General features: G+C 53.6%; 1 protein-coding gene across 1 annotated transcript in view; it reads left to right on the forward strand.

Moving 5' to 3' along the window:
• Positions 1–656: 656 nt before the first annotated feature.
• Positions 657–10,455, forward strand: part of KRBA1 (KRAB-A domain containing 1) — a 33,946-nt gene continuing 24,147 nt past the window's right edge. The window contains exons 1-8 of the mRNA XM_015414987.1: positions 657–711; positions 2,113–2,319; positions 2,794–2,967; positions 5,314–5,463; positions 6,397–6,525; positions 7,280–7,447; positions 8,202–8,414; positions 9,552–9,635. Coding sequence (XP_015270473.1) covers positions 657–711; positions 2,113–2,319; positions 2,794–2,967; positions 5,314–5,463; positions 6,397–6,525; positions 7,280–7,447; positions 8,202–8,414; positions 9,552–9,635 — 1,180 coding nt within the window. The remainder of the gene's footprint in view (positions 712–2,112; positions 2,320–2,793; positions 2,968–5,313; positions 5,464–6,396; positions 6,526–7,279; positions 7,448–8,201; positions 8,415–9,551; positions 9,636–10,455) is intronic.

Genomic DNA, 10,455 nt, shown 5'->3' on the forward strand with positions numbered 1-10,455 from the left:
GTGGGAGGGGGAAGGGAAGGGAGTTTGTAAGCCACTCTGAGACTCCTTCGGGTAGTGAAGGGCGGGGTATAAATCCAATCTCCTCTTCTAATCTGGGAGAACCGGGTTTGATTCCCCACTCCTCCACCTGCAGCTGCTGATGTGGCCTTGGGTCAGTCACAAGTTCTCTCAGAGGTGTTCTCTCAAGAACAGTCCTTAAAAGAGCTCTCTCAGCCCCACCTACCTCCCAGGGTGTCTGTCGTGGGGAGGGGGAAAGGAGTTTGTAAGCCGCTCTGAGACTCCTTTGGGTAGTGAAGGGCGGCGTATAAATCCAATCTCCTCTTCTTCTTCTAATCTGGGAGAACCGGGTTTGAGTCCCCACTCCTCCACCTGCAGCTGCTGGTGTGACTTTGGGTCAGTCAGAAGTTCTTTCAGAGCTCTTCTCTCAAGGGCAGTCCTCGAAAGAGCTCTCTCAGCCACACCTACCTCACAGGGTGTCTGTTGTGGGGAGGGGAAGGGGAAGGAGATTGTAAGCCCCTCTGAGAGTCCTTCAGGTAATGAAGGACTGGGTATAAATCCAATCTCTTTTTCAGCTGATGCTGTGGAAATGGAAGTGCTATCAAGTTTCCAGAGTGTCACCTGACACACTGACATCATGTCCCACATTCCACCCGGACATGGTGCTGATGCAACATCATGTCTGCCTCCTGCTCTGCCCCCAAAGCTCCCAGGGTGTCCCTAATATGTGGCCATTTGAGATGCAGTTATATGGAATTCCACCTGGGTATATTTCAGCTGGCAAGTTGCAGACAAGAAGCATGTGATAGACTTGGGACAGACTCCACTGAGTCATTGTTTGTAGAGTTCTCTACAAGGTCTTGGAGTTATGTAACAGTCAGACCTAATGTTTCCTCAGTCTAGCTGAAAAAATTGTCAGTGGAGACCTCTCTGGTCACTGCTGGACAACCCACAGTTAACAACACCCCTCCCCTACATTCCTTTTTGTTTGTTTGTGCACCTGTGTTTTGGTTACGGTTGCACTGCATCATTTGTTAGGAACTTTTCAAGTCACAAAGAAATATTGAGATTACTAGATCTTGGTGCATGCAAAAATGAAGGTGATACAGATATGAAGTGGTTAATCTGAGCATGTGCAGTGCTAGGCCATGCAGAGGGCTGATGTGCGCCAGTGGAATCCTTGGAAGCACAGCTGCCTGGACATGACTGACAGGCCCTGACCTGGGTAGCCCGGACAAGCCCAATCTCGTCAGATCTCAGGAGCTAAGACTCTGGCCAAGTCCTTGGATGGGAGACCTCCTTGGAATACCAGCAGTGGGGAGGCGGGGGCTGGCTTTATTCAGCCACCTCTCTGAATATCCTCCAGGCCCCCAGTAGGGGTCAGTCACCAGAGGTCACCATGACTTCCAGGCACACACACACACAGAGGCACACACACATAAAAATACAACAAAAATACAAAAATGACTGACAGAAGTGAAGAAATAACAATTTTGCAACTGAATTCTATATATTTTTTTTCTTTTTTGATAATTTGGAACCCAGGACCGATGGATGGGGGGGGCAACAGTGGGAGGGGCTTCTAGCATCCCGGCCCCAACACACACACACAGAGGCACACACACACATACGGTAGTAAAAAATAACAAAAATGACTGACAGAAGTGAAGAAATCACAATTTTGCAGCTGAATTCTATAATTTTTTTCCTTTTTTGATAATTTGGAGCCCAGGACCGATGGATGGGGGGGGCAACAGTGGGAGGGGCTTCTAGCATCCCGGCCCCACTGCTGGACCTCCTGATGGCACCTGGTGTTTTTGGCCACTGTGTGACACAGAGAGTTGGATTGGATGGGCCATTGGCCTGAACCAACATTGGCTTCTCTTATGTTCTTATGTCTGGGGCAAGGGATGCTCTGTATTCTTGGTGCTGGGGAGAGGGGACAACAGTGGGAGGGCTCCTAGTGTCCTGGCCCCACTGCTGGACCTCCTGATGGCACCTGGTATTTTTGGCCACTGTGTGACACAGACTGTTGGACTGGATAGGCCGTTGGCCTAATCCAACATGGGCGCCTCTTAGGTTCTTATGTTCTTATGATTTTATGTTTTTCCACAGAAGCTACTGCAGATCTTGAACACCGGACTTTGCCATGCTGCCAGAAGGAAGGCACAGCTAAAGAGCTAGATTCACCCCTTGGCTCTTCGGGCAGCATCTCCTTGTCTAACTGCTTCCCCGTGGAAGAGAGACAGCTTCCTGAGGCCAAGGGCGGGAGGCCCAGCTGCAAGAACGCTTCCAGGCTCTCCTCCCCAAACTGTGCCCAAGGTGTGTCGGGAGCAGGGGGGCTGTCAGTTCCCTGGTGAAGAGGAGAAATGCGGAAGAACTGAGCTACTTATTTGGGCCTGCTCTCTGACACCCTTATGCCCCACCAGAAATGTTCAGGCAGACTTTAGCCCGTGCTCACTTCTGTGGGCCATTTCCAAGGGGCGGAATGTCTGTGGCTGAGTATTGTGGCACCCCTGTGGCACCAAGTAGTTTCTGGAACACATGCAGCAATCGAAGCAAATTGCTCTGGATTCACTTCTTCCGCATTATGGGTTCTGCTTCCCGGAGCTGGATTTTCAGAGAATTGTGCAGAATTTAAAGCCAGGAAGCTGAAAGCCCTGCTCACTTCGCTCCCCCGGGGTCTGAGATTTTACTTTGCACCCCCTGTGCATTTGTAAGCTTTTCACCACAGCTCTTAGAGCTAGAAACGTGTTGGTTTTTCAGTTAAGGGAAGTTCTTTTGTTGCCTCCTTAGAAACAGCCGTTGAAGAGAAGCCCCTCCAAGGCCTGCTGAAGTGCCTCAAGGACCTGATTGTCCACCAGCCCCTTCCTTCCCACCAAGCATCTCGCACGGTTTCCACGGGCGGGCGCCAGGAGGCCCCAGAGCGCAAGAGGAGGGAGGTGGGGAGTGGACCACCTCCCATCCAAGGTGCGTGTGTGTCTTAAGAACATAAGAACATCAGAGAAGCCAGTGGCCCCTCCTGTCCAACACTCCGTGTCACACAGTGGCCAAAAACACCTGGGGCCATCAGGAGGTCCACCAGTGGGGCCAGGACACCAGAAACCCTCCCACTGCTGCCCCCCCCCCCAGCACCAAATATACAGTGCATCCCTTGCCCCAGACTGAGAGTCCCTATCTATACCTTGTGGCTAATAGCCACCAATGGACCTCTGCTCCATAGGCTTATCCAGTTCCCTCTTGAAGCCGCCCCTGCTTGTAGCCGCCGCCACCACCTCCTGTGTCAGTGAATTCCATGTGTTCATCCCTCTTTGGGTGAAGAAGGACTTCCTTTTATCCGTTCTCACCCGACCGCTCAGCAGTTTCATGGAGTGCCCACAAGGAGTTCTTGTATTGTGAGAAAGGGAGAAAAGTACCTCTTTCTCTACCTGCTCTTTCCCATGCATTATCTTATAAAACTCGATTATGTCACCCCTCAGGCGTTTCTCCAAGCTAAAGAGCCCCAAGCGCCTTAACCTTTCCTCATAGGAGAGTGTTCCAACCCTTTGATCATTCAAGTTGCCCTTTTCTGTACTTTCCCCAATGCTATAATATCCTTTTTGAGGTGTGGTGACCAGAACTGTACACAGAACTCCAAATGAGGCTGCACCATCGATTTATACAGGGGCGTTATGATACCAGCTGATTTGTTTTCAGTTCCCTTCCTAATAATCCCCTGCAAAGTCTTCGTTTGCATTCACCTTTTCTGCTTCCCTCCAGCCCCCTCCTGCCAGGACAAGCGCTTCCTCGTGGTCTTTCCGTGGTTTCTTGCACGTGCTAAGGAGCTTTGGTGTCACGTGACCCCACGACAGGCAGACCCATTGGAAATTAAGGGCTCAAGCTTGTCCCAGCAACTACTAACATTTAACTTGCCCCAAGTGGTTCTTTATGCTGGGTATCTGGGCCCCCTGCAAGGAGTCAAGCCATAGACCCTGATGTGTGTTTTTGAAATGCCAGTTAAAAGCACCGAGCCCCTCTGTTTCCTTTCTGTGTAAAAGTGTTGGCAGTGGTGACGTGTGTATTGACCAACGGAAAGGTCACGATGTGTTTCTCCTGGTCCCGGAGGGGTCATTCCGTTCCTGTGAAACTATGTGATGCATCATCCTTTGGAACGAATGACCCTTCATGTAGACGGTTGGACATCCTTGTTGATGGATGGGTCCGTAAGGGTGACGTTCCTTTCCGAGATCTGTGGGTTTGTCATCCTTGTGAAAAGCGTGCTGTGGCATGCCTGGGAATGTGGTGTGCACTAGACGGTTGCAAAAATACCTGCCACGTGGTGGGTGAGGTGAACAGGGAAGTGAGCTCCGACTCACAGAAACTCACCCTGGAATATAGCAAAAAGCCCAGTAGCACCTTTAAGACTAACAAACTATAATAAAGTTTGGCCCCGGTCACACAGGAGATTTTGGCCCGGGAGAGGGACGGATCGGGGGCACAGCAAACGGGCGCGAGCACACTGCAACATCTGGGAATCGGCTCGCACCCATCCCCGACCCGTCCCTTCAGGCCAATAACGCGCTGTAAAAAAGAACCACCCCCAGAGGAGGACTTACCTGGGACGCCGCATCAAGCACGGCCGTGGGATCGCGGGCGCGCTCTTCATTCGTAGCAATCCCGGTTCCCGGCCGAACTGCGCATGCTCTTACATGCGTAGTTTGGCTGCCTCTCTTCCCTGTCAGTGGCTCCCCCCCCCCGGCATCTGATCGTGCCGGGGAGGAAGTGCATGGCGGCTCAGGGGAGCTATGTGATCCCGCCGCCGCGTGTCTCTTTTGGTGCGGCTTTAAAAAGCCACACTTTGCCCGTGTTCTCCCCCCCCTCCCCGTGTGGCAGGGGCCTTTGTTAGTCTTAAAAGTGCTACTGGGCTTTTTACTACTTTGCAGCAACAGACTAACATGGCTAACTCCTCTGGATCTGTCATCCTTGAATCACGTTTGTTAGTCTTGAAGGTTCTACTGGATTTCCATGTCAGTCCGCTGCTGCAGACAAACACGGGCTGCCCATCGGGAACACTCATTCCTTTTGATTAATTGCCACATTTCCTTCTTAGGCACAGCCCCCATCACAGAATTAGCAAGATTTCCTGAAGTTGGTCAGATTCCTTTTTCTCATCTGCTATTTGTCCCAAGATGTTTTGTGCTGCTTTGCTTTCAGCTTGCCTGTGCTCATGGAATTCCTGAACCATTAACATGTCTGGATTTCTGACCGTCTTCAGCATCTTTTGTTGATCTTGCTGGGCTTCTGGGTTGACTCCTGGTTTTGCATTTCTGTATTTAGTTAAAACCGAAACACCTGAAAAGGAGCCCCCTGCGTGGGAAGGATCCAGCCCTCTTGTGACGCCCGCCAGCGGCATTTCCAACGTCCAGACCGGAGGGGGCAGGAGAGCAGGAACCCCAGAGAGGGAGAAAGGCTGCCCACTTGCCACGGGTACCTCGATGAGATGTTTTGCTTCCTGTGATCATTAGGACCGTTCTGCTGCCAGTCAGTTCGTCAGTGGTTGCATCTGCCAAAAAACAGCTGAATAACCTGCCCCAAAAACTGAACCTAAATCATTCTAGGGACGTGCTCTCCCGTGCCTGTTTATAGCTTGCGTGCATCACTCAAGTTTTGGAGGAGTAATGTAGAGTAGCTCGGTGCTTCTTGTCACATGGAGCTCTTGACAGTGTGTCCCGAAGGCCACCCTGTAGGCAACCATGGCTGGGCAGAGTTTGAATCTAGGTCCCCAGTGCCAGCCCCCCAGCCCATTTGGAGTCGGATGAGATCCCTGAGGGGAAGGAGAAGAGGGGAACACCACAGGTGCAAGGTGGAGTTAAAATTCAACAAGACCTGAGTACTCTGGAGAAGTGGGCCGTTGCGAACAGGATGCAATTCAACAAAGATAAAGGAGAGATGGTTGAGGGAATGCCACACAAAATAAAAGAGTCTTTGCCTGCTGGTGGTACAGAAGTGGAGAGGCGACTCTCCCTGGGGGGGGGGGGTTTCCAGAACTTTGGGGCCCCCACCAAGAAGTCCATCTGCCACTGGACGCAGACCAGCACAGCGACCCACCAGAATCCACCTGGGTTAGGGGGTTCCTGTGCATAAAGAAACCCCCCTCGATGTCCAAGCAGGAGGGCTGGCTGTGCTTTTAGCGGTTGGCGACTCAGGGCTGCCTTCCCAGGGCAGAGCGAGGGTGGCCTGTTTTGGAGCATCCCAACAGCAAATCGTCAGTTGTTTTGGTGATGGGTCTGTTCTTCCCACAGTTGGGGAAAGGGGTGCCTTTGGATTCTTTTCCCCGGTCGCCCCAACGCTGTCTTGGTGCCAGCTGCTCTGCTGCGGCTGCAGGTCTGACGGAGGCGTTTCCTTTGGATGTGTCTGCAGTTAAAACGGAGCGGGTGGCTGCAAGCTCTCCCCCCCGACCCCTGGACGGACGGGGCCATGCCTTCGGTGCGCACAGAGCTGCAGAAAAGGAGAGGACGGCCAAGGAGACCGAGGCCCCCTGTGTGAAAAGTGAGTCAGTTTTTTTGTGTGCCTTTGTGCTGAGCTGGGATAGCCTGTCAACCATCCATCCATCCAGTCTTAATCCTTCCCAGGGGTCATTTCGTAGAAAAAGAGGTGCAGGAGCTCATTAGCATTGCTTATTTGCATAGGCCACACCCCCTGACATCACCGGAAGTGTGTCAGAAGGCAACATCCACCGCTCAGGCAGGCTCCACTGGACTGTTTTGGATTGCTAGCTATGGGGGGGACACACGCAGATCTGCCCTCGCAGAGGAGGGAGAGCTGGTACCTGAATAAACCTTGGTGTCACTGGACTGTTTTGGGCTGGGGGGCTCTGCAACTTACCTGGCTACTTCTTGCTCTGACTGAGGGCTGTTGGGAGCAGGGGGCGGGGCTTGTTGCATGTGCCCGCCCCCCTGGGCTCTTTACTGCCGGAGCTCCGCTCCTGTGCGCTCCTGCAGGAAATGACCCCTGAATCCTGCCTTATCCATTTTGTTCTCACCACAGCCCTGTGAGGTATGTGAGGCTGAGTGAGAGCGACTGTCCCAAAGTCACCCAGTAAGATTAGCGGCAAGGGGGGGGGATTCGAACCTGAATCTCCTCGATCCTAGTTCAGCGCCCAGACCGCTCCGCCACACTTGGCTCCGTTTGCCTTGGGGACAGGCAGCCGCCGAGGGCATAATGCTTTGGATCATGATGCTTTGGATTCTGTTCGATGCTGAGGAGCCCCTCTGGAATTCTTTTCTCTCTTTTTTTGCTCCAGTTAAGACTGAAGACGACCCCCCCTTGGAGGTTCTGAGGGGCTGCCTGAAGGAGGCCCCGGAGGAGGAGGAGAGAGACCAGCCGGCCCCTCTGCGGAATCATCCCGGCGCCTCCCACAGCAGCAGCAGCAGCAGGAGGGAGCGGGGACTCTGGGTGCCCTATGCGGGGGGTGAGGCGGAGCCCCGGGGGGGGGGGTCTGAGGGCACCCCCAAGAACAACAAGGGAGGAAAGTGGAGAGCCGGTGCAGGTCGGGGACCACCTGACCAATGCCCCCTCTAAGCTGTGGGGTCTTGTGAGCAAAAATTCTACTTTGTGAGCTCCTGGCACAGAAGTTGTGAGTGAGCAATTTGGCTGCTGCGTAAATTAGTTTGCTCTGGAGCCCTCCTTCCTGAGCTGAGACAGAAATGCGTGAGCCGGAGGCTAAAAAACGGTGAGCCAGCTCACACTCACTCAGCTGAGAGGGAACCCTGGCTGGGATCCCAGTTAGTTACGTGGGGTTGTCACGGCCAGAGATGAACAGAGGTGGTTTGCCCTGGTCCAATGCCTCCCTCTAAGCCGTGGAGAGTCTTGTGAGCAAAACTCCTACTTTGTGAGCTCCTGGCAATAAAGTTGTGAGCGAGCGATTGGCCTGCTGCATAAATCAGTTTGCTCTGGAGCCCTCCTTCCTGAGCTAAGGCAAAAATGTGTGAGCCGGAGGGGGCTAAAAAACTGGGAGCTGGCTCACACTCACTCGGCTTAGAGGGAACACTGCCCCTTCCCATCGTGGGCAGATCCAGACTTCCCCTGAAGCTGGGCTGCAGCTCTCCCCGTGGCAATCTGGGCGTTCCCAAGCTAGATTGAGCCCCAGAGCGAGTGGGGCATTGGGTAGGGCCTCCCGCACTCTGATCCAGCGCCCGCCTCTCAAGTCCTCCGTGCACCGGCAGGGTCTGTGGGTGGTCCCTCGGCCAGCTGCCTCGAGCCGCCCTTCCTTGTTTCCGAAGCAGACTGGAGCCCAGCCACCAGCCCTCTCCACGGCCTCCTGAACTGCTTGAGGGAAATCCCCATCCCCGGTCCGGAGCGGGCCAAGACGCTGGCCGGCAAAACAGGAGGAGGAGGAGGAAAAGAGAGAAGAAAAGGCGGAAGAAGAGGACCGCTGGGTATGCTTCAGGGGGGCAGAGGGCGCGGGCAGGACCCAGTCGGTTTGCCCAAGGCTGTCTGAGGGGTTTTGTTGCTCTGAGGTCCTTTCCGCACTAGACCTTAAATCCTGGTTCGACCCCGTCCCCGAACTTACATTCTATACGACATGTGAGTTCGCCTCTGTCATTATCTCGGGGTGTTTTTTGTTTCCACATTGCAATGAGGTCATAAGAACATAAGAGACGCCAATGTTGGATCAGGCCAAAGGCCCATCCAGTCCAATACTCTGTGTCACACAGTGGCCAGAAATACCAGGGGCCATCAGGAGGTCCAGCAGTGGGGCCAGGACACTAGAAGCCCCTCGCACTGTTAACCCCTCCCCAAGCACCAAGATGACAGAGCATCCCTTGCCCCAGAGCCCCTATCTATACCTGGTGGCTAATGGCCACTGATGGACCTCTGCTGATGGTCACCCCGGTTTCGCCCCACACTTGTCTCGCGATAAACAGATGCTGTTATAGCCAGGGATAAATGCAAGGTATTGTGTTGCGAGTCGAATTCTGATAAAACCAGGGACGAGATCCGAGTGCGGAAAGGACCTGAGCAAAGTATACCTTTACTGCCGAGGCCTGCGCTGCAGCCGGCTGGGGCCACACCAAGTCCCTGCAGCGATGGCTTGGACTGGGCCCAGCTGGGAGTCGTGCAGGTTTGGGGGGTGGGGAGGGTTGCCCCTGATGGCTGAGAGCCAGCTATGCCATGCGGTGCATCAGTACCTTCTTCACTGCGGCCCCACAAGCAGTGGTCCTGCCACACAACCGTCCCCGGGTGCATGCCTGGTTTTCCCCGGGCTCTCTTCCTGGTTCAGTGCCACTGGTTCCTGTGCTGCCTGTTCTCAAGCGCCAAGGGTTTAACTAATTGGGCATCTTTGGTGAGACCCAGGCGTCCCCAGGGCTGCAGTACAACGCAGAAGTGTTTCCGAGCTCTGCACGGGTTCACACACCCCCATCCCACCCTACTCTTGCCTCTTTCTCCTGCCCTCCCCCTTGATTGAATTTGCACGCTGCTCTCGGGCTTGGCTTGTGCTACTTGGCAAAGGTCCCTGTGTGGGGCGGGTGTCCCACTGCGATGACGTTAAGTCCGCCCCCTGTTTCCTCCAGACCTGTGTGGTGACCGGACAACGCCAGAGAACCTGTGTGAAGTCTCTTCCTGCAGCCGAACGCCTCCAGCGTCCACTGTCAGTGGTAAGGCAGCAGTGTTTGGACTGTGTCCTCCTGCCTTTCGGGACTGGTTGTGGATGATATCCAGATTTATTCTTCCCTTGGGGTTGGCGTGCTTCCTCTGCAGTGCCGTCAGAAAAGGCGACCAGCAGGTGTTTGCCTGGAGGAAAGGCTGGCTTCCTGGAGTGTCCCGCCCTTCGGCTGTGCCAGGGCTGGCAGATGGCATCTCTGCTTCAGCTTTGGGTACTGTGGTGGCCGGTTGTAGGCCCAGAGCACTCAAGCCCCTTGAAGCTGTGTAGCTCCAGACATGTGCAAGTAGCATTGTGCCGCGTTGGGCATAAATGGTACCACGTGAGGCATAAATGCCATTTGAGATCTCTTTCGTGTGTACTGGCAACAAGTCTGAAGTTGTGCCCATTTCTGTGCTGAAGGGTGCAGGAAGGAGTAGCAACAAAAGGCAGGCAAAGTACCTGAACTCCTGAAATGGCTGCCATCTTTAGATCTGAGTAGAATTTTATTGTTGTTGTTCATGGATTGTGTTGTTTTTAAATGTTTTTATTTATTTATTATGAATTAGATTTATATCCCGCCCTCCCCAAACGGGCTCAGGGCGGCTAACAAAAGAGGCCTATGCCCTAATTGAACAGCTAAAAACAGAATAAAACAATCCCTCCCACCAGAGTGCCGGTGCTCTTGATATTAGTTCTTATCAGTCCAAGATGGGGTTCCATTGACCGGCCTAACCCATCAGCGTAAGTTCAGGAATCTATTACTATCGTCCCTTCATGACCAGTTCTTCAGGTCGTCTGGTCGTCTTCCCAGGGCCAGCTCACATCCAGATCGA

The sequence above is a fragment of the Gekko japonicus genome, unplaced genomic scaffold, assembly GCF_001447785.1.
Source record: "Gekko japonicus isolate JY-2015 unplaced genomic scaffold, Gekko_japonicus_V1.1 scaffold4784, whole genome shotgun sequence".
NCBI classification, from domain to species: domain Eukaryota; kingdom Metazoa; phylum Chordata; class Lepidosauria; order Squamata; family Gekkonidae; genus Gekko; species Gekko japonicus.